The following is a 24,375-nucleotide window of genomic DNA, read 5'->3' on the forward strand; positions in this document are numbered from 1 at the left end:
TAACCCTGTCGGGAAGATTTATAGAATTTGACACACTGTATGTGTGTGTGGATGCATGTGTGTATACTCGGTGGTGTTTCGGAGTAGAAGATAAGGAGGAAAGAAGTGAAAGAGGGTAAAGAATAAACATATAAAAGGCTTTCTGTGTTCTCACTCGACTCAGGGAGCTGACTTTGCTTTCAAACAGGTGTGAAGGGGGAAAAGGGGGAGACGGAGAGAAGCAAAAGGATGTTGAAAGACCACAGAGGGAGAATAAACTAGGAAAAGGGGAAGAAGTGAACAGTGAGATGGATGTAGGATGAGCGGTTGGATTATGTATGTGAGCGCCAGATGATGGGAGAAAAACGCAGAAACACAGATAGAAAGAGGAGAGCAGAAAAACCTTCTTCCTCCGTCTTTAATGTCCTTGCTGCACATTAGCCCACGTGTTCTCTGACGGCTCTGACACGAAACATGACTTTGCTACAAAGCCTCTCATCGCCCTACGAGCTCCGGCAACAACTCAACCCCCTCCTCCTCCTCCTCCTCGTTCCATCTTCATCCACCTGATTACAGCAGCCAATGAGGGCACGAGTCCTCTGCCCTCTTGCTTGATCTGCAGCCCCCATCCCCCACTCCGCCTACAACAATCCATCTCCCAGCTGTAAAGTTGACAATTCAGGAGTCAGGACCATTATGAGCAGAGACACAGATGCCTTTACATCATACATCAGTAAACCCAAGAGGCAGGGATTGAATAACATGTAACCGGTTTACATTACAAACCTACAAGGACTGATTACTCATAAAATAAATCTGTAGCTACATTTAATAGATTCATGGCTCAAAAACGTAGCTTCTCAAATGGGGTGATTAGCTTTTTTCTCCTGTTCTTTATCATCGTTAACTAATATCTGAGGGGTTTTGACCGTTGTTCTGCCAGAGACCACCTCTTTAAGGATGTCATGCTTGGCTCTGGGTTATTAAGATGGGCGTTTATTTTTGTTATGGAATGTTTAAAAAACGTAATAATAAATTGGTAAATTGAGAAAATGATACGATTAAAATATTAATACATTACAGCTCTAAGGTAAAGGTTAATTTATTTATAGAGCACATTTAAGACTTAAAGCAATTCAAAGTGCTTTACTCTACTAACAAATCTGACAGATCTACTGACAAGTCAGAAAGTACCTAGTACCATGACAATTTTAAGAGTGGGGAAATTAACCAATGGAAAAAACACAATAACACAGAGAAGATTGATGGATTATTAAGAGGATTACATGTGAAAAAGGATTAGCCTCGAAGTCTACCTGCAAATCAAATTACTACGTGTTGAGAGAAGAACATAAATCCAATTGAAACTAACATTGAGATGAAGAGAAATAGAAAACTGCAATGAGATGAGTACCTTGATGTTAACATAATACTTGGTTTGTAGATCACTGACCCAATTTCTTTTTTCTCTTTCTCCCTCTCCCTGTTTCATGCGCTCATTCCCTCTTTTGGCTCGCAGCATAATCTCTCTCCCTCCCTCTCTCTCGGACACACAAACACACATAAGCTCGCTCACAGATGCGCCCAGACTGAGATGTGAGTACACGTGGTTCCAACGTTAAATGCCTTCCTCTCTTTATCTACATCCTGTCATTCACTGCAGACAAAAACAACCGATAAGCACTGAATCGTATGAGTTCATCTAGTATTGTCCTTTCCATTATATACTGTAGGCTTCAGCCGCACAAAGCCATGTGTGAAAACAAGCAATCCTTAGATATTCTCATATAAACCAGTAGCAGTAGCCAATGAGCCATACTGAAGCTTTTCCCTCTTCTCAAAATATATTGAAAAATGAGTGCACAATATTAAATTCCACAATATGAGAAGGAAAGTTCACACACTGGATATCGCAAGGTCCAAAAAGATAATGAGGCAGCTTTTTGTCCATCGAAGTCTTGAAAATTAACAATTCAGAGATGACACAACACACATTATACAATAGTATGTGGAGCTTTAATTGTATCTGTATATATATATATATCGGTTTTTTTCTTTCAAATGGATGTTCGCATGACCTTATCCCTCATTATAGTTTTGTATTTAAATAAAACATAAGCAAGTAGTTACAGAGTAACATTAATTGTATTCTATCAATAGTTAATAATATGTTGAGTTGTGTCTCTGTGTGGTTCTGTGTTATGTAAGTCCACATTCATTCTTTTTTTAACTCTTTTTAGGTTTTTCCCATGAGGAAAATTTGACTTGTTAGCTTCTACTAGCTCCACTAGTCCCTACCTCTAACTATGTGTGTCTGCTGTCTGTCGAGAACAGATGTACGCTGAGTTTTTTGAGCTTTTTCGCTCAAAACAGCTGCTTCCTGCTGGAAATTATGCTATGAGAGTATCAAAACAGTAAAGTTGACAGACTGCTAAACAGCTGAGCTGAAGCCGGGGGATAATTCTCTGTAGCGTCATGACTACAAGTGACCCTTCACATTAGCACATTGTCATTTGATATATAACTGTAAAAGACCAGATTTATGTTTCTGGCAGTGGAGAGCAATCAATGAAACAACCTTTAACATGATGTAGGGAAATAAAAAGTACAAAAAGTATTAAATTGAATGGGAATAGGCCACCGTTTTTTATCCTTAACGCCTTCCTGAGTTCAAAAACATCTTGGCTAAAAAAAAAGATGGATAGAATAACATTTAAAAGACTGATTATGAATGCAGTAGTTGTTCTGATTATCCAATATGTTATATATTCCAGATGCAATGTCATCGCCTGGCTGATCCCCCAGAGCGCAGTCCACCAAACAGTCAATACTGGATCCCATTGATCATTTCACTGAACTGTTTTTTGCTCCAAACTTGACTTTTATTATCGATTGTCTGAAAAAGCAACTGATTATCAACAACATGGCTAACATGTATCCACTTGGCATATGACGGTGGGTTACTATGATGAAGAATAACTTGAAGTGTTTATATGAAAGAAGAAGAAGAGGAGTGGAAGAAAAGTCCTGTCGGCTCAGAGTAAAATATCCATGCTGTTTGGTCAAACCCCATCACACTCAAAAGGATATCCTACTGTAAATGCAATTTTACTTTCCCCTTGGCTAAATGTTCTGGGTTTTTTTGTACATAATGTGCCTGAGGATAGTTAGTGGATGTGTCTGTGCTAAGAGGGAGCATTCTGGGTGACAAAACGGGACAAACTGACATGATGAATATTTCACTGCCAGTGGCACGCTACAGAAAAATACCAACACAGGTCCAAATGTACTCAGAGCCCACTTGAAAATTCGGGACTAATCCTTGTCCCAAATCCTCGACAGTGGCTTAATGTTTGAGAGGAATCAAACGGAGGGAAGGAGCTTGTCTGGGGACGATGTACTGCCAGCTTGGACCAGCTCCGGGAGCCCAAAACTAAAGGACTGTTTCATGTTTGGCTGAACAGGTGTAATTGTGTCTCATGCTCGGTCGTGTTTCCGCTTGTTCTCTCCGCCTCTTCGTCTCCCCTTGTGGGATACAAATGTCAAAGGATGAAAACATCAGACATTTGCTGCGTGTCTTCTGCATCTGTTCTTATCTTTTTTCTGGAGACTGAATGAGTTTTCATCCAAAAACTGAGCTCTGAATGTCACAGCAAATATACTGAAGCACAATGTTCTTTCTAGACTTTCTTGTGATAAACAGCTTCATAAATAATCTAGGAATGATCTTTTAATGCCTTGCTGCCAAAATGCCAGCTGTGTTTTTGTAAATTCTTGATATTCAGTTTGCTATTTAATTCATCATCAGGCCAAATGGTGAAGTGTTGTTTTGGTGAGTCTGAGTTATCAGAATAATAAGACATCACACATGTAGTAGATTAACAAGCAAATGTAGCTTTCACACTAGTTCTTCGCAAGTGTTGATGTCAGTTCAAGTGATTCATTTTCAAACATATAAAATACTCTGAACTTAAAACGTGTGAAAAAAGTTGTGATTACATGTTTTAAGTCGAAAAAAGGTTGTCAATCATCTCACAGTGATCAAAAAGGTCAAACATGAACACAAACTTTTCTGTTAAAGTTGCATATGTTTTGGTTATTTAACATTAGGGCTTTATCTATATGTTTTCACTAGTTTAAGTGGGTATACATGTCAAGCATCTGCATGTAACAATCAGCATTTAGCTTAATTTTGATTAAAAAAACAAAAACAAATGATAAAGGGAGGAGTTTAAAAGGCAAAACCACGACAGTCTACCTTATTTCTTCAGTTTTAGAGTCTTAAGTCCTTGCCATGATAATCCACTTTCACAAATAAAAGATACATAATGCGCCTCTCAAAATAGAAAGCTATTAGAGCCGTGTGTACGGAGTTAAAGGCAATCATTTAACGGTGATTTTCTTTTTCATATGAGATCAAGAGGAGGAGGAATCTCCAGTAATGGATTGGTCCTTAAAAACCATGTCTAGCTTTAGGGGGCAAAGCTGCAGTTTGTCACATCAAACAGCATTCATTCTCACTCTAGTGATTTAGTTAAATAGCAAGATGCTCAATACAAAGACAGAAAATACATTCTGAAAGGGTCATGGTTAATGTGCTAAATAATGTGTATAATGAGATGCATGCAGGTTAAGATGACACACTTTTAAGTGGAATTAAATGTCAGTTAACTTCCTTTTAAAGTGTTTTTTATTCTCAGAAGTGATAAACAAAGTGCAGAATGTCTGTAATTATAGTTTCCAACCAGTTCAGTGCAGTGCAGTCTATCATTTACTAATGTAGTACTATTATTAAATGTCGTTGGTGCTTAATTCAAACAAGAACAAAATGTACAAGTTTAAGTTATTACGAAAGTTTGGTGCGGAGAGAACAAGGAAACTGTTAATAATTCCTGATGACTGCATCGCCAGTTAACCATCTGCCTCTTTTCTTAATAATCCAGAGAGGACAAGAACGTGATCATGCCAATCCACGTCATTATTCAGTGAAGTGATCAACAAACCATAATCAAAGGAGAGTTGGAACAAAAAGCCGAAGCAGCTTGGGCAGCGATGTTTCAGATCGTTCATAGGCAGGCAGTGGAAGCCTTGGCTCTGGCAGATGAGCTGTCTTCAGGGTTGATTTGTCAGTAAATATCAATCAAATGCGGACAAACAGAAGTGGTGGGCAGACTGCAGATGTAAAGCAAAAGAGCATGAACACATTTCACAGCTGACTTGGCAGGATTGGAGGATTAATTGTGATGAAGGGAGTTAGACTTTGAGGGCCCCAATGCGAGGGAGCGGAGCAATTATGGCCATTGAAATTCTTGGTGGACTTCAGTTTTTCACTTAAATCCCGCCGGCATTTGCAGACATATGTGGAACGAACATATCAGCATCTCAGCAGGAAACATTTGTGCGTCCTCCTCACACGTGGACACACTTCCACTCTTTTTCCTTCACGCACTCAGGATTTTTTGCAACTCTCAGTTCTGTAAGTCATTAAGTTGCATCCTCCTATCTTTCACTCTCCCTCCACCTCTCCCTGTTTTTTCCTCCACTCCCCCTCTCTCCCCCTGCGGTTTCTGTCACTTGTTCACAGACGAGTGGCCATTACATCGCCATGACCTAAATGTGTCACGTCCCTCTCACTGTGGCTCTTTCCCTCCCTTTCTCTCTCTCTCCTCCTGCACTCTCCCCATATCCCTTGCTGTCCGTCTGGACATCGCTCAAATTGTTCCTACTTTTTTCCACACTCACACCCGCTTTAAGAAGTTAAAACAATTGTGAGCAGTTTTGCAATTGCTGACCCTATCTCTTCTTTCCCCCTCTCCTCTCATCTACAGTAAAGTTAGCAGTAAATTACCATAAAGCAGCTTTGTATTGCCGACTTCATGTCTGTTTTATTTATGTATATGAATGTATATGCAAATGTTACATCACCACAAAGGCACTGCATGGACACAATACTGTCTCTTCCCTTTTTATCTGATCCCCACTCGACCTGCGTGCCCTCGTTTCCCTCTGGTCTCTACATCAAACTCAGTTGTGTATCAGAGTGACAGCAGCTCCTTCCAGTATTGATCCAGACACTTCGTATCTCAGCAAATACCAAGAAGAGAACTGACAGAAACATTGGCACAACAAGTTGACGGATCACAGGTATTACCTTTTCGGCATTTTATATCAAATGTGTTCTCGAGAACAAAGTCACAACTTTGTGCATTTAAAGGGGAATCCCACAATATTTAGCAACAGGTTATGTTGAATATTAGGGCATTTGCTTTTCAACTAGAAACTTACAGTCGTTCATCCTAACCACTGTGTGTATCAGTATGATAATGAAGATGATAATTGTTTAACAGAAAACCTGCATTATAAACTTGAGTCTTAACCTAGTTGCATGATGGGAAGTGTAGGAGCCAAGTAAAGACATAAGTCTGGATATCTCAGTTGGTGCTGCATGACATTTCTATTTGATGTCTCTCACCTAACATCATGGAGGTGCATTAGAAAATAACTGGAATGCTTTTTAAACCATTAGAAAAAGGCTGATATACTGTGGCTTCTATACATACAAAAAGAAATGGTCATGATGCTGAAATGACCCACTTCCATATCAAGCTGTTTTCCTCAAACTTACCCAAGCAGGCCGATCCGTTGAGGTTCTGCTCATAGCCTTCATCGCACACGCATCCTCCAACAGGAACCATCCACTCCCCTTCAGCATTGCAGTGCATTCGAGGGGGCGTGCCTCCTTGTGTCTTGCTGTGGGGGACACACGTGCCGCTCAGGGGAACTAAGGCCGTCGGCTCGGCGCCTGAGGGGGTCGCCGGGTACGACGCCAAGTACATGCTTGTGGCAGGACAGCGCCGGTAGAAGACAGACACCCCCATGAGAGAAACACACGCTCCACTGTCTACGACGGCCAAGACAAATCTGCAAACAAAGGTCACGTCAGAGGATGAAGAACATTCAGACCCTTAGGAGTGATGATGTTAGTCAAACATGAGCAGCACATTACCCATTGCGCGTGAGCGGTGCAAAGCTGCGAGTCTTCATGTTGATGCGGCTGTATCTGTCGGGCTGATACTTGTGAGGTGAGCTGGGCTCCACTTTGGAGAAACTCTTATCAGCGGCGATGGTGTCGATCTTCACCCAGCCCTCTCTGTTCTCCTTCTCCCCGTTGGACGGCTGTGGTGAGGAAATCACATAGCGGACAGCAGATGGTGGAGAGAAAGATAATTAGTGGTCAAGAGAAAAACAAAATGGCATGGAGAGAATGTGTGGTCACAGGAAGGAAACAAGAGGAAATGATGGTGGTTCAAATAAGCTCGTTGATAGATGGATAAGGCTTGGAAATATATCGTGCAAGTAACAAGAGAGAAAATGACATGATTAAAAACTAGCTCAGAGTTTCGCTGTAATTTTCCCAGGCAAAGAGTTGTTTCGTGAGAAGAGTAAACGTTGACTTGGATGTATGCAGGTCCCAGTGGGGGTTTGTGCTAAAGTCCCTATGAAGACTTTCAGCGCTGCAGTGCTTCCTGACTCTCCTTTGATTCCTCATCAGGCTTTGATTTGCATTTTTAAAAGCATCTTGCTTCCCTCAGGAGAAATGCATTCATCTATACAAACACATCATACCTCCCACTGTGACTGCGACTGCACACACAGCTCATGCAATTTCAGAGTAAAAAAAGGCCCATTTAAAAAAACTCAAAACATAAATAAATAAAACACCTTTGGACACTCTAGTCCAAACACTGAGTCCTGCACATGGTCACTGTCTTATAATGCATGCCTTAAATATGTAATTACTGGGAGTGAAAGACAATTTCTGGAGACCACAGCGGAACGTTTTTTGCATTTTGTAAACCACAGTGTTCAACAAGTATGTGCTTAAAAAGGCCATCAATCTCAACAGCTTTTCTTGACAAGCTTCACAATAATCAGGATGATTGGACAATAACTCCTTGTCATGGGATGATGAAAGGTTTGCTGTGTTGGTGTAACTTGAGTCTAACATCAATGAAAATTGTATGTTACTTTGCCTTATATCTGTGTCTGAAGTAGGGCTGCACGATATTGGAAAAAACTGACATTGTGATTTTTTCCCCCCCTGCGATATGAAAACATACAGGAATTGAAGAAAAGACAATTTTTTTCCCCGCAAGCCATCCTTTCTGGAACTTTAATGCTATACAATTGGTATTTTTTTAACTATATTTAACCGTCACGGATGTCTGGATCTGTCTGGTTATCAGAGCAACCAGCTGAGCTAGCTCGGTTAGCAGCGCCGAACTGCCCTGGAGAAACACATGAAACGACTTTATTCAGTGTTTTTACCTTTAATCACCGGGTCCGTTTGCTTTGGAGATTTGATAGTGATTGGTGGTTTGCTGTGCATGCAGAACCTGCATGTCACTCTCTCAAGTACCCCTGACATGAGAGCCGCGCAAGTTTTCCTTTTGTAGCAAGCAGCAAAATATTTGTAACATAACGTGTTTGAGTTAATTTGCCTACTTAATATCACAAGTCCTAAAAAAAAACAAAAAAAAACAAACATTTTTTTCTTTTTAAATCGCACGTCCTGCGATGTGAATATTGCGCATGCGCATGTTGCGATTATCGTCACGACACAATATATATTGCAGCCCTAGTCTGAAGATAACAGGAGTTATTTCGATTGTTTACTAATTCTAATGAGGATGCTGAGCTGCACCTTTAAAACTTAAGAAAAGTATTTAATGTTGCTATAACTTTAGCTTTTTCAACTTTAATAAAACCAAAAATGCCAAAGAGAAATGTTATGTACATAATAATAATAATAATAACAACATAATACAAAATGTTGGTCACCTCAGCGGCCCAGGTCCTCTCCAGCTCTCTCTGGGTGTCGGCCTGTTTGTAATACAGGGTGAGGGTCTCTCGGCAGGTGGGTGACGGTGATCGCAGGCTCGCACAGTCCCGCACTGAGAACCGTAGGGTGACAAACACTCGTGGAGCCGAGTGGCGGGACAGGAACGGCGTGGCCAACCAGTTGTCTTGCACACGGGGATTTTGGTTGACATTACAGACCTCGAATGTTCGTATGAGCTTCCCCCGGTCGTCCAGGACACTGACTTCATCCCACTGAGAGGCACAGAAACAATATTATGAGCTTGTGTAAACTCTACTTTGTAAAACAGAAACATGATGTTAGGCAGGGAGAGCTAGAATCAGCCTGTGTGAACTGTAAAAACCCTGGTGTGTTTATGGGGTGTCCATTGGTACAAATCTTCCTTATCTCTTGTTTACATGTTACAAGGTAAATATTTCTGGTGTTGCTGACATGTGGGACCTGTCCTTGCACCCACATTACCAGCTGTTGTTTGACATCTTAGTCCTTAGTTAGATAAGTATAATAGAGTATTTGATTTGTTCTGATGTAACACGCACATTGGTATTGAATATACGAGTGAAACGCTGTTCTTTAGGGAATGTAGGTCACCCCTATGTCCTAGTTATCCACTATAGACTTTCCACTGTCTATTTAGGTAATCAATGATTATGAACCCTGTAGTTAATTATACCACTTGAGTAATTCACTTGGAGCAAAAGACGTTTAACACATTTCAGAAAAAGTCCTCGGGACCGATGGGACGCATTGTCTAGAGAGCATTCATTTATGTCTTAAATGCCACTAATAATTTAGTAGATACTTAATTGGATAAGTGAAAATTGTCTATTTAATTTGATGGAAATTCATCCAATATTTGTTGAGACACTACAGCTAGGTCCGAGACCAACAGATGGACGTTTTCATCTTCAGAGCTGAACACATTTCAGCATCAAAGAGTCCTTCAGAAAATGTTTCCTGATGACTCCGGATACTACTCAGAACGCCATGTTGACACACTTCAAAAAGACTATTTCTTCATGACAAGGGTGCACAATAAAAACAGTTCACAATGCATTCTGTTTGTTATCCGGAGTAACAAGGACACTCCTGAAAAGACATATTGGTATTGAATTATCTTTAAAGGGTTTTTCTACAGCTTTGAACACTACAAACACAATAAAAATCACCTTCTTTATATTGGGAAGGACGCGGACATATCAGAGACACTTATTTCAAATTCTTTCGACAAGTAAAATGAAAACTGTTTGCACGGCCAGACACTAGATGTGCGAGGAAGTGGCATTTTCCAATATGTTAGAGAAGAAGAATAATGTATTCTAATATCAATAGTTCTGTTTGATAATGTGACATGTGGTCAATTTTTCTCTTGCACTAGTTTGGCATTTGCATGTGTATCATTGTTCACATTTGACAGGTGGCGGACACTTGTGTGTCTCACTTGCGGCAGCTGTTGTGTAATAAACCGGGCAGATTTTGTGGTATTTTAGGAAATCTGAATACTTGAAGATGCACAAATGGCTTTGTTTTGTGGCTTCATGGTGAGAAAAAAAACAGGCAGTGCAGAGACATGGATCTGAATGAGACTGTGTCAGCTGAGTCAAAAATGTAAATGTAGGAGAGGGGTTTAGTTTCACCAATTATACAGTACGGTGCATCCAAGGATAAAAAGGCTCTGCTTTAAGCCTGTGTAGCCCTAAGTGACAAGCAGGGCCTTTTCTGTTGTAACACAGAGGAATTATGCATTAGGCTTCATCATCATTATTCTCCATGTAACAATGGCAGGAGGACAAAAGGTCCTGATACCATATCAGGGCGCATTTGGCGTGTGTGTGTTTCTGTTTCTATGCATGTTAGTACATCTCTGCATGCTCCTGTCTCTTTCTCTGTGTGCTTCTGACAGCCAGTGTGGACAAAACCTTTGTAGCATCCCACACGACAGAGAGCATTCATATTTTGTCCAATCGGAATATTGATAAGATCAGTGGGAAGATAGATAGAGTCTGAGGCGCTGTCAGTCTAATGGAGGGAAAGGCCAGTTTACTCTCTCCAGGGCTGTGACTCACTCTTTGTCAGACATGGGGATGAGGGGGATCGTATGGAGGGGAAAACACAGAGCACATGGTGAGATGAAGGGATGCAGACGGGCAGAGCATAGTAAACTGAGAGTGAATTTGTGTGAGGGGGCTTCATTTATTGTCATGTATTCACTGTACCAAGTTGTTTTGTTCCTTTTGTATATTTATATTTGGGGTAAATACTTGTCTTTATTCATTTCTTTTAATGTTAAATTGTTATTTTCTTTTATATTTATTTCTGTCTTTCACCTACAATATATTTCCTTTTGTTGTTTATGGTTGCATTACCAAAGCAAATTCCTTGTACGTGTTAACGAACCTGTCAATAAACTCAGTTCTGATTTAACGAAAAAGCCGGGACTTGGCAAAACATCTGGTAGAACATCTGCCGGTATCTGTGCGGGGAGGTGCGTGCAGTTTGCTACTGTACCTTTGTGAAAAAACACAGCTTTCATTTGTTTTCTGACCTCAACCACCCCCCCCCTCCTCCTCCCCACCTCTCCCTCCCTATTGCTCCCCGTCTCATTTTCTCCCTTCCTTATGAAGAAAGAATAAAGGACACAAAAAACGGGGCAGATTGGGGAGGAGGGGTGGATGTGGCGTTGGAAAGAAATGAGAAAAAAAGTAGGGACGACTCATCTCCGTGATTTGATTTGAACTGAAATGCCAGAAAGCCACGTAATCTCTCCAGTGACAGAGCACTGGGAGGGGTAAGGCCTTGGACACACACACACACCCACACACTGACCCGTAGAAGCAGAGAAAGGCACGCACAGATAGACCAAGACATATGCATGTGCACACAAACACAAAGCAAACACACAATGGGGGAGTAGTGTGTGAAAAGAAGGGTAGGGAGAAAAAGACTACCGTAAGAAGTCAATAGTCTAGTGATTTGACACTGAAGGGAAATAAGGGGCAAAGTGGAGATTGAGTTGGGGGGATAAAAGGAAGTATATGAAGCAGAGACCCAGTGGCTCTGGGACTGTGAAGGGCAAAGGAAGGAAAGATTAAAGAGGGAGAGAGAGAGGCAGAGACAAAGAGGGAGAGGGGCTGCCTGTCGGTGCATTAAAAGAATGGAAAGACGGCAAGAAGCAGGAGGAGGATAGTGCAGAAAAGAATATCCTCAAGCAACGGGAAAAGATGGGATGTGAAGAGAAAAGCGAGGAATGGGTTAAAAAAAGAACACACACACACACTCACTCACTCACTCACACACACACACACAGTTAACCTCCCTCTTTCTCTCCCCCCTCTCTTGGTCTGTCTTTTTACTTCTCTCAGCTTGATGCCCCGGGTCAAATAACCATATCTCCATCTCAGAAGCACTTCTCAGGGACCATAAAGCAAAAAGAAACCATGCAAATCCTTGACTTACGAACGCGCACACACACATGACAAACGCACGCACCCACACACAAACTCCCTGACACACACAAAAATGGATGGCCTCTTATTAGCAGCTGCCATCATGGTTCACAAATTCCTAACACACATGAGGCCCTAATTAGGGAAACATCATGTACAATTATGGAGGCCAGACTGGGGTGATAATAGCAGCGTATAAAGCTAAACTTTAGTGTAAGGTGAGATAAAAGGCTCATTGTGAGTGTCTATGCTCGCCAGATGTTGGTTTGAGACTGCTGTATTTTTAGGTTGTTCTTTGTGAGCTGCCAACATTATATTCTTGCTCACTTGTTCGCCAAAACTAGCATGTATAAATGTAGCGTTAAGATCTCCTGACTTGTTTTCATTTCATTCACTGTATAGTACTCTTAATTTAAATATCATGTTGCACATAACGTCCATACAGGGATGGATGCTTGGAATAATATTGTTGTGAACTGGTAGAATATTTCTGCAAAGGAATTTCCTGCACATTAGCAAGTAGTGCTCTGCAGTTTCTCACGTGTAGTTTCACTGATTATCTCAAAGATGATGACAATGAAGACGATGTGTGTGTGTGTAATTATGAGCCATATTAGAACTGAGCCCCAATCACTCACAGATGAGTGGATTTAACTGACCCGGGACTTGACCCTGGCACAGTCACGCAAGCCCACACTCACACATGGAAACCCCACACACACCCGCACATATTTACACAGCTCAAGGCGGCGCGACAACCTTAAATAAAAAGCAGCTCAAGAATAGTGGATCTATGGCTCAATCACTGCAATCCCATCACAGATGAAAGCACACAGTGGAGACCCAAAAAAAAGAGCAGTTTAGAGCTCAAGGGTGTCTTGAAGGCAAGGTGGGACTTTCTCATTCTCAGGCTGTGTGTGCCAGAAGCTGTTTGTGCCACCGATCAATGTCAGATGCCAGAAATCCAGCAAGATTATAACCCTGAACATAGGGCATAACTAAACACTTATGTCTTTATTCATCATCTTCAAGCTGGGAACTGTCTGCAAACGTTCCTTATCTGCAGCACACATAGCAGAGAAGCTTTATTGGGAACCTGCTGTTTAATCCTGCTGTGATTTTGAATCATTTCAATCAATGCAAGCTTAGAAAATGTGCCAGCAAGCAAGAGGCAGACTACAGCGATCGTGTTTGGTTTGACATGTGAATGCCTGTACTCTATTTTAGGACTTTAGGACATGTGGGAGCAGGAGCAACATATCTACCGAGTATAGAGATCTGTTGGCAGGGTAAAGTTTTTTTTGTTTCTTTTCAATAAACACACAATAAACAGTATGTGTTATCCTATTTTCCTACTAATTGAAAACAAGAACTTTAACCATTGTACATAACAAATGATTTTCTTAACAAATCTTACACAAAACCTCATCACTAAACAGGTAAATTAATCGTTTTTAAAATAAACATTTGATGGTTCCTGCTTCTTACATTTAACAGTGTATGTTTTCCTGTATGTTGAACTGTTAGTAGGGTTATCTGTCTATTTTCTGACAAATTAATTGATGCAAAAATAACCAGCAGATTAAGTCTTCCTTACCATCCTCTCAGGACAGTAACCGTTAAACTTTGTGATGTATTGAAGTGTTAATCCCTCGTTAGACTTCCACCACAAAGCCCAATAAACAACGTGGTTATAACCTCACATTTAGAGCGTAACTATGTGTAACATGTGTGCACCACATTTGATTGGCCCCCCCAACATGACTGCAGCTGGAAAGCACATTGAGAGAGTGAGCTCCCTGCTTACCCCCGTGTCTGGATAGGTGGTCCAGCCCAGCTCTGAGGTAGACTCTGTTGTGTCCAGCAGCATCACTGACAGGTGAGGAAGCAGAGACAAAGACAAGGTGTGAGAAAACAGACCAACAATGTGTCACAGCTAACTGCAAAGGTGTGAGAGTTTCTCAGATTAGTGTTTTAATTGTATGGTTTAGGAAAATTGCATGAGACATGGATTAAACTGCATGAGTTGGCTAGAGTTTGTACACAGATTTGTTGCTAAGCCTTTGCTGTTGGTAAAAAGTGGCTTTTATCACAATCCAAGGTTACATGGAGTGAGTAATTGATATACAAATGTTCGTTTTGGGAGTGAACAGACCAAGTGTTAAAAAATAAGTGACTGTGAAAAAGAATTTGCAATCATTAGATATTCTCTCAAGGCTTGAATCGCAGACTGTGTGATGATTCTGTGATGCCATCGAGAGCTAAAACATTAATGTGCTCAAGTGATGCTCAAGTTGAGACAAACTTTGTGAAGTATTTTGTAAGGGGGGGAGGGGAGGTGGGGGGCATTACAATCAAAAAGTCTCTTTTTAAATATATCACAAACAGTTTGAAGGGTTAGGTTTTTTCTCCCCTGTGCAATAAAATCAGGGAGTGCTCCAGCTGTGTACATCCGTCACATCTAATAAGTGATTCTGAGGGATGATGCAATGTTCTGAAAAATTGAAGGGATTAAACCCATTAAAGGTCAGATCTTCCAACTTTAAAAGGCCATAACAGTTACTGTCACATTTTATAAAAACTTAGCAAGCTGATGCTTCTTGTAGTTATGCCCAAAGGGAACCGAGAGATGTGTTCACTGTTTGTTTTCCTATTGTTTCAGGTTTAACAGAGAGTTGTTTATTTTTCAGTGATGGAGAATGAAAGCACCACATTTCTGTCGGAGTGTATTTTCCCCATAATTTGCTTTAGATTTAAGTGCTGTAAAACAGCAAGCTGGCAAAGAAATCACACACACAGTGACTTTAATGCTGAGTGCTGCGTGCTGACACATGGCAGCCACCCACACGAAACTGAAGCCCTTGAATTTTCCGTTAGTATTTCAAAACCTTGGTGGCTGCCGTTCCTTCAGTCTGGCGCTCAGTATTGTTGACGAGCCACCGATTGAATGCATGCCAAACTTTTTCTGTGTACACAGAGGTGGAGGAAACATCAGACTTCAGGTTTGGATGCTCACACAGATGAAATTAATGGAGATAAACACAGTGTCTGATGTCTGTTTGACACACACACGCTCCATTGTGACAGGAAGCATCCATCCGCCTCTGTTTACAGATACATTATTATTTTCATTGTCATCATACAATTTCAATGCTTTCGTTTCCATTTCAAGCCACACAATCGCTCAATAGAGAGAAGAAGAATCTCTTATTCTCTCTCTGACAAGCGGACAAAGAGAGACACAAATATATGATCTACATGATCATCACACACACAGGAGGGGATTTGAAACGGTCCCCTGTCCCACCAAAACACCTGTGACTTTTTTATTTCTTAGGCGAACAGATCTTTCGACACACAGACACGGACAAACTAAATCTCTCTGTCTTTCAAATAAATCCAACGGATATCATTTGTAGCCTATGACATCAATTCTCCCCCACCCCTCTGTTCTCTGACTGTGACGTAAACAGATTTTATTTTAGGATTATACTCACAGATGGAGACCCTGCAAATCTGTCCTTCAATCCTCCATTTCCATCCTCTTTTTTTCCTTTTACAAGCACTCCCCCCCCCCCCTCCCCTCCAGTCTGTTTTCACCCACTAGCTTGTCTTTTGTCAATCTTCATAAATTCACACATTTTTCATGTAAATCCTCCAGGATTTTGGAGTGGTATAATTTGTGTTGAGAAAATAATACAAATGGACTGTGGCAGCTACGGATTATCTGCGGCCGTAAGCATCAGAATAAATAGTTTTTAGTGCAGCGTATGTCTGGACAGCTTGGCGGCTGGAATTGTAGAGCCGATCAGGATAAATCAGCAACAGGGAGAAGAGTAAATCCACAAAGACATGATGTCTATAGCCTCACAGAAGAACAGTTATTTCCATTAGTGGCACACACATTTCCTGCTTTGTCTGAGGACTTTCTGTAGCAGAATATTATACTCAGTTGAAGTTTAATAGTTACACCTAGCTAAATCTAATGAAGTCTAATACAACACTCGACCAATACATATGAATGAAGGTTATAATGTAAGATAGGTGGTGATTCAACTATAGGAAATATGTACTTTGTACTGCATCATAAAGAAAGGAGCTTCTCTAACCAAACCTCATTAATATAAATAGGGTGGACAATATCATAGAAACACCTGTCAGCATGTGCGATGACATGGAAATGGCATATTGACTCGCTTTTCAAGATCTCTGTCTTCTGTCGTAAATCCTTCTCCATTTATCAAATAAGAAATTATCTCTATGTATGAACATGTCATGCATGAAATGCACGCACTCATATATCATGCATTGTGACCTCATTAAGCAGCATCCTATTTATATCAGATAAGAAAACACACACACACACAGTAGTGATGCTGCATGTGTGTCATTCCAAATTCAATTAACCCTCAGCTTCGGGGCAGAGTCATGCATAAATAATATACAGCAAACTATTCTGACATTAATATTTAAGCCTCTACTATTTAGCTTCTTGTTGTGAGGCCTTGGGGACCCCAGTTCCTCACGTTACCCCTGTTCTTCCTGCGATAAACCTGTACGTGAGGATTACATGGAGGAATGTTCTGATGCGCGTCTCATTGCGTGACATTAGTAGGTTGAATCATTTACCTAGACATCCTAAGATAAGCGTTTAGAGTGCCGTGTTACACACCTTTCAAGGATTAGCTTGAGCCAAGCCATCATGACCAGATCGTGTGTGTGTGTGTGTGTGTGTGTGTGTGTGTGTGTGTGTGTGTGTGTGTGTGTGTGTGTGTGTGTGTGTGTGTGAAAAAGTTGAACAAAAGATGGAGGGGCATTTCCTGGCAGGTCCGCTTGGCAGTGAAAGCTCCTTTATTTAACTCTCATTCCGACAACAACTGCGCCCCAGAATCTCTGTCATTGGTCCATCTGAGGACCGAGACACTCAAAGTTTGTCCCTGACAGTTTGGAGAAGTGCTGAGTCTGCAATCTGGACTTGAGTGCTGTGTTAATGCACGCCATGTTTCACGTCTTCATACTCCACTCCGGTCTTTTACTCACTTAACTCAATACCTTTCCCCTTTTTCTACCTCCATCTTGTGGCTTGTCCCTTTCATCTCTGTCCTTTCTGCATGTGTGTATTATTCATCTAAAAAGTGACAACAGGGAAGGCCTTTCTCTACGTTAAATAAAGGAGATACGCTGTGCTCCATTATTGATGCCAGATCTGCTATTTGTTTGGGAAACGCTTTAATACAGAGAGAGAAAAAGAGTGGACAATAGAATAAAAAAAGGGAATATGAGATAGGAATGAGAAGAGGGTGATAGGATTGTGTTTGTGCATATGAATGTGCTACTTTCACACGTTCTCCCTCTCTCTCTGTGTGAGGCGTGGGTGTAAATGCTCTCTTCCATTGTGCAGCAGCGACCTGCATTAGTTCGCGACTGTCCCCTCTCCGCTGCTGGAGTGTTCACTTCAGCTGAGTGACCCTCTCTCCATCCATCTCTCTTTTCCCAACACTTTGCCTCTCTGTGTGGCCATGCATGCAACGACACTCTCCAACGCAAAGTGTAGCGCTGTTGCTCGTATCACGCCTCTTTGACGACTGATGTATGCTACATTACTGCACACTTTCCAGGTAAAAGAGCCCCATTCTCACCCAGCAAAAAATGTCTGTGTTAATATTAACGCAGGCCAGAGAGGTGTGAGAGTGTAATATGCCTTAACATCAAAAGTGAAGACTATACAGTCACTGATCTCACGGGTAACAGCGGGTAGCCTAACAGGAACACACACGAAAAATTCCCACAGTGCAGGAAAGTGTTCTCAGCAGTAGTCAAGTCATGTTTTGTCTTTTGTCCACTTATCCACCCATCTCCACCCATTCTTTATATTCTCCAGATGCTCCTACCCACAGACAGTCAGTGAAGGATAGGGCCCACACCAAGCCATCATTACAAACAACCACAGCGAGAGAGTGATCCGCCAAGACAGGGAGGCAGCAGGAGGGTGGAGGAGTGAGGAGAGAGGGGGATTAACGCTATTCCAGAAATAAGCATGCACATGTCAAAGGGAGTTATCAAATATTCTCTGGTGGTTAAGCTGAATGAAAGTGCAGCTGCAACAAACAGCACTTAAACCAGGTTAGATGACAGAGCAACGTCTGCAATGAGTTGCACAAACAAGCAGCAACAGGCACAGGTAGGAGGACGAAAACTGAAAGACTTTTGATTACAAGACTTTTGCAAAATAACATCATTATGGTTCTGGGGAACTGCATCTTAAGAAATAATTGAATATTTGGGAAATATCTCTTTGCTATGAGATACAGCCGGGTTAATAAAACAACGAGTTTTGTATGACGTGTTTTCTGACCTCGTTTTTATAAACGCCTACCCCAGAAGGCAGAGTAAAAGGTCATAGAGAGCGATGCAACATTGTTTAAATAAACATTCAACCCACATTTTCAGACAGACTCTCTTTGACACTTGGTTGTACTCACAAGAAGTGAAATGATGTGGCCACATTTAAAAAATAGCTTCAAAGAAAAGAATAGTTCGGACTCATTTTAGGAGGACACCACTCTCATGTCGGTGAAATATGAAGCGAACATTAGTTTAGTCCAAAGACTGGAAACAGGGGGTTCTGTCCAAAGTAACAATATCTTCCTGTGGATGAAAAGCTCACAAATAAACGTGCTACAGATTGTTTGTTTATCCATATAAAAACAGAAATGTAAAAACGACCATTTGAAGTTTAACTGGGTGTCGTGTGCCAGAATATTTTCGAACAAACAAATGAGATCCAACACGTTGATCAGTGGGGATTAAAGCTGAAGGCAGATTTTGTTATAGTCAGGCTATCTTTTTCCTGTTTACATTCTTTATGTGCAGTTGTTGTTAGAGTGGTAACAGTCTCATGTAATTATCTGCGATCAAACATATTACCCAAATACGTTCATGTACATTCCTTGACATCACTCTCTTCTTTGATTACAGGAAAACATTTTAGACACATACTTGTGATGTATTTGAGACCCAGTAATGCTTGGATTTGTGAAGAAAGAACTCAAATGTAATAAGACAAAAATGTGCTGGATAAAAGTCATGTGTGCATAACAGAAATATAAAATCAAAACTTAAGGCCCAAAAATACAAACGGTTCCATTGAAAGTCACAAAACCTGCTACATTTTCACTACCATCTCCACCCTTAACAGCCACTAAGAAGAAGGAATGTAAATCTGAGGAGATCAGTTCACTGTAATCTCATTGTGTCATTCTGAATACTGATCCTTTAACAATCAACCTTTGATCTAACGCTGTTTAGTCCTTTGCCAACACGCAGACTGCCAAGTGCAGATTTAATATGAAATTCAAAACGCCATACTACATTCCTTTGTCCCAGCAGTCCATGCCACATGCTCATCTTTCAATTACATTTTGGCCCAAACTCATTGCCTGTCTGCACAGGCGTATTTTCTGTGACACTATCTGCCTCGACACTGACTGACTCAAAGCATCAAGCGTCAATCTCTGGTATCTCAAATGGCAGATACGTATGTGAGTCATTTGAGGAATTATAGAGTTCCCAACGGCCCTTCGAAAATGATGTTGCTTTTTAAAATTACATGCAAAAAAACATTGCTAAAAATAACGCCTGGTCACAGTGTAGTGTTGCTGTGTAAATTATGGGGATGCTGCCTACTCCACTTCACACCAGCATGTGATTTCTCTCTTTCTGCAGCTCGGTGCATATTCAGGAGGGACAGACAGGAAGCTTTTCAGGGCTGTTAGTGGCATCCGTCCTGCTGCACTCCCACTGTGAGAAGCATGCCATTTATTTTCTTATCACACTTTCTCTAATTCATCATGTCCTGAGAAGGCGGCTTACAACACCCAGGATCAAGGATAGTAATCTGTCTTAATTAATATCCAGTAAGCCAGAAACAATCGACAGCACTACGGATGGTCTGAATGACCTTAAAGTGAGAATGTCAACATTGCTCAAAGTTTGTACTGCCAAAATGGGTTTGAGGTAACTTCGTTCCTTCATAACAAAGTGTGTCCACCAGAGAGCACTAGGAGGTTGATCTTTAAATCCTAAAAGGCCAACTTTTAGTAGGCCAATGGTTGCAATGATACCTACAAATATAATATCAGCATTGTTTAAGTTTCATGTTTGTATTTTATTTCATTTACTAGCAGACAATAGGCCTATAGGTACATAATCTGATTTATTAAAACTTTCTAATATTGTTGTCAATAGTGGATCTATATTTAACTATTAAATGCAAGAATCTCTATGCAAAATATTTTACCTTAACTGATCAAATATAATTATTGTGTGGGTTTAGAGCTGATTTTTTGTTTTCTTTTTCCAGAGGTGGAAGAGGTACGCAGATGTTTTACTTGAGTAAAAGTAGAACTACCAGAGTGCAGTTTACGCTGTTACAAGTAAAACTCCTGCAATCAAAATGTAACTCAAGTAAAAGTACAAAAGTATGAGATTCCAATATACTTAAAGTGCCCGAAGTAAAAGTACCCATTATGCAGATTGGCCAATTTCAGAATAACATTATATGTTTGAATTATAATTATTGATGCATTAAAGTGTTATCAAAGCTGGTAAAGGTGCAGTCAATTGTAATTACTTTGTCTGCTGCTGCCTGCATTTGCTTGTGAATCTTATAGCCTACATTTATTTTAGAGTATAGGCCTACTTATGGGCCTACATGTAGTGAAGTAAAAGTACACAATTTACCCTAGGTAGAAGTACAAAGTAGAACAAAGTTGAAATACTCAAGCAAAGTCCCTCAAAAGTGTACCTAATTACAGAACTTGAGTTACACCACTGTCTTTTTATCTTCTGTTTCCAATTTAATTTCCTGAAAATGTATTGGTGGTGTTTAATATCAGTTTGGCAGTTCTTTTCCTTCATGTGATAGACGGTTCCGGTGGTGCTGTCTTGACACAGGCGGTGGAGACGGTTAGCTTCAGCCTAAACCTTGCGAAATGCGAATCCTGGTCATTATACAGTTTACCTATTTTATATGTTATATGTTCTTCGCTTTCTTAATAACATTAGCCACGGGTATGCTTAATGTCAGGAGTTACTTACCAAGGTTTGTTCAACATTTAAGGCGGTATAGCCGTGAAGCTGAAGTCCAGACTCCTCGGGGTTTGTGTGCAGTCACCGGGACTAGGCTAGTTGCTGGATGGTAAGTGAATCTTAAATCTTAAAATAGTTTGACTACTTGTCAAAACACACTGTCTTTGTTTTTATGTTTCAAAGCAACATATTTGTGTTTTGTTTTTAATTGTTACACAACAGGTGATTTTACATCATTTACGGTGCTGGGAAGTAACGGAAGTTATAAAACAAGTAATGAAACGCGTTACTTAGTTTTGCTGCTCAGCGTTAGTTATGAGTAAAGTGATGTTAACCTTTCCAATGAATATGGCCTTATGTGTAAAAAAGCAAACTAATGTATTGGTTGGCTAGCTTGCCCAACACTGGAAACCATTGGTTTAATAACAGTACAAAATCAGATAAATTAAATCAATATAAAAAAGCACAATATCCTCTCTTCAAGTGCAGTAGCCTACTGGAGTATTTTAGTTACTTTTCACAACCAACTTTTCTCCAGACTTTTATTCAGAGAAAGTCATACAACATTAAATCAGTTTTGTAACTGGTAAACATTTTAGTCTACAGTTTGTGCCGACTGTTGCCTTTTGGCGAAATCTAATTTAATTTCCTTTTCAGGGCATGACATAGGCTCCACTAATGATACAAGGTTAATTCGAGGATATGCATAGCTCAGTGAGTATCACTATTAATTTACTCATCCTTGACGGGAAGTGCTGGGGGGGCATCAGGTGTGCCTTCTGCGCAGCCCTTCCCTTCAGAGCGGTGTGTTAATGCAATGTGAACATGCAATGTGAACATGCAATCCTAGACACTGACCCAACAATTAAAAGGTGCACCATGTGGTTTCATATCAGTACTTCATATCAACAATGCATGTGGGCGACTGCTTCAACACTTACAGGCAGCTAGTTAGAGCGATAAATCGCACCCTGTCACTCAAACACTCAGCAGTTTGTCTGCATGCAGGCAGATCTTGTATACTCTTAACAGCAAGAAATAAGGCACACATTGAACTTATTCATGGTTTGTGGTGTGAAAGCATACAAGAAAGGAGTTTGTGAGTGGTGGATACAGTAGACAGACAATACACAATTTAAAGACAGACAGCAATCATATCAGATAGCTAGCTAGTCAGTCCAGACAGACTTCTACAGCGGTGAAAGCTGAGGCAGATGCCAAATCCTCCCTTTGTGACATAACTAGATGTTTCAATTTATGTGGATTTATATGGACGGACGGTCATACTATTGGGTTAATACTGTATTATGAGGAGCTCTATTTCAATTACACAAACAGAGTCAGTAGGCCACTAACGCTGGGCCGCCTCTCTCCCTCTCTATCATTCTGTCTCATCTTAGTCCAGGCCATCTGTTACAAACACAGCTCAAATCTGTGGTATGAGGCTGACATATAAGTTACCTCTGTTATAGACTATTACTGACACACACCTCGCAGTAAACTAAAGCCAATGGGAGATGAGCGTGAACAGGTGCAGCTCTTTCCATCGTGCAGTCAATTCCTTTGAAAATAATTTGCGTGCTGACTGCTGAAACCCTCTCAAGTGTTGGATAGAGGATGTAGGAGCAGGAGCTATGTATAGGCAGACACATAAGAATACACACTCACACAGCTACACGCATACACACTTCAAGAGAGTTTCATCGAGTCATCAAATTAATGCCAGCCCACTCTGATCTGAAATCCACTTAATAGATGGAGTTAATTCAGCTTTTCCAGACTCGCTCACTCACTGCACTTTTTAAGACATTTCCACAAAGTGTGTATCGTTAACTGCAAACACATTCATTGAGGAGGTTGTGGAGACATAAGGGGCACTGATAACAGTACCGGAGAGGGGACAGGGGTCTCGTGCTGTCACATCTGTGAGATTATGAGTGACATGAAGGCCCGGGAGGGGGTGCCAAATACATAGGCAAAGAGAAACAAGTTATGCAAGTTATTATTCATTTGTCTCCCACATTTCCATATTCTTTTGTTGCCAGAGCTTGTTAGGCCGCGGCACGCACCTGGCACTTCCATGCCAACTAAGTCTTATCTGAAGTGCTTCCACAGTGGCACACGCAAGCATCTGCATAAACACATGCAAACATAGAGATGCACTCAGACACAACACACAAACTAATGCACACAGGGCGGTAGAAGTAAAGGGGGAAAAGTGGTAATTATTCTGAGGCTCCCAAGCTGTAGGTGGTTTCCATAAAAATGTTGAATGAATCAGACTTTCTCGTGGTGTTTGGGCCTTTCGTGCCACAGCTTCACAGATTTGCCAAAGTACCCAGCATTCCCAGAGAGCGACATTCTTAGAGCTCTTTAACAGAAGCATACCAAGTGTCCATCCTTCACTTGTGGGCTTATTATGAGCACATGATGGGAGCGCTGTGCAAACTCCCAGTCCTGCTACCCTTGCACACACACACACACACACACACACACACACACACACACACACACACACACCATTTTCAAAATAAAGTAAAAGTGAAAGTCTTACCTTCCTCAGCTGAGTTAGGCTGGAAAAACAGACAGAGAGACAGAAAGACACTCCACATCTCCACGACAGAATGACACTGACAGAGAGAGGGAGGGAGAGAGCATGAAAGAAGTAGATAGAGTGAGTGTGTGTGACAGAGTGAGCGAGAGAGAGAGAGAGGGAGCAGGGGGTGAGAGAGGGGGTGGAGTCTGTTTGCTCCCTTTATCTGAGAGAGGGAGAGAGAAAAAGAGAGGGGGAGGATGGATGAGGAAAGGCGAAAAATATTTACAGAGCAGCACATACAATAAGCGCAGTGCCAACAGAGAAGTAAACAAAACACTGTTGTCAGAGAAACGAGTGGAGAGAGAAAGAGTGAGAGTTTTTTTATATTCGAGAGAGAGACAAAGAAGGAAAGAGAGTTAACAAGAAAAAGTGTCAAAGGGAAA

At 41.0% G+C, this 24,375-nt stretch overlaps 1 protein-coding gene across 1 annotated transcript in view; it reads right to left on the reverse strand.

The window, feature by feature from the left end:
- The window catches only part of ephb6 (eph receptor B6), a 35,266-nt gene extending 11,195 nt beyond the window's left edge, over positions 1-24,071 (reverse strand). The window contains exons 1-5 of the mRNA XM_010788441.1: positions 23,951-24,071; positions 14,114-14,178; positions 8,821-9,093; positions 6,986-7,155; positions 6,605-6,900 (exon numbers count right to left, since the gene is read on the reverse strand). Of these exons, the coding sequence (XP_010786743.1) occupies positions 6,605-6,900; positions 6,986-7,155; positions 8,821-9,093; positions 14,114-14,178; positions 23,951-24,008 (862 nt within the window). The 5' untranslated portion in view covers positions 24,009-24,071. The remainder of the gene's footprint in view (positions 1-6,604; positions 6,901-6,985; positions 7,156-8,820; positions 9,094-14,113; positions 14,179-23,950) is intronic.
- Between the last annotated feature and the right edge of the window lie 304 nt (positions 24,072-24,375).

The sequence above is a fragment of the Notothenia coriiceps genome, unplaced genomic scaffold (genome assembly GCF_000735185.1).
Source record: "Notothenia coriiceps isolate Sejong01 unplaced genomic scaffold, NC01 NC01_scaffold00031853, whole genome shotgun sequence".
Taxonomy (NCBI): domain Eukaryota; kingdom Metazoa; phylum Chordata; class Actinopteri; order Perciformes; family Nototheniidae; genus Notothenia; species Notothenia coriiceps.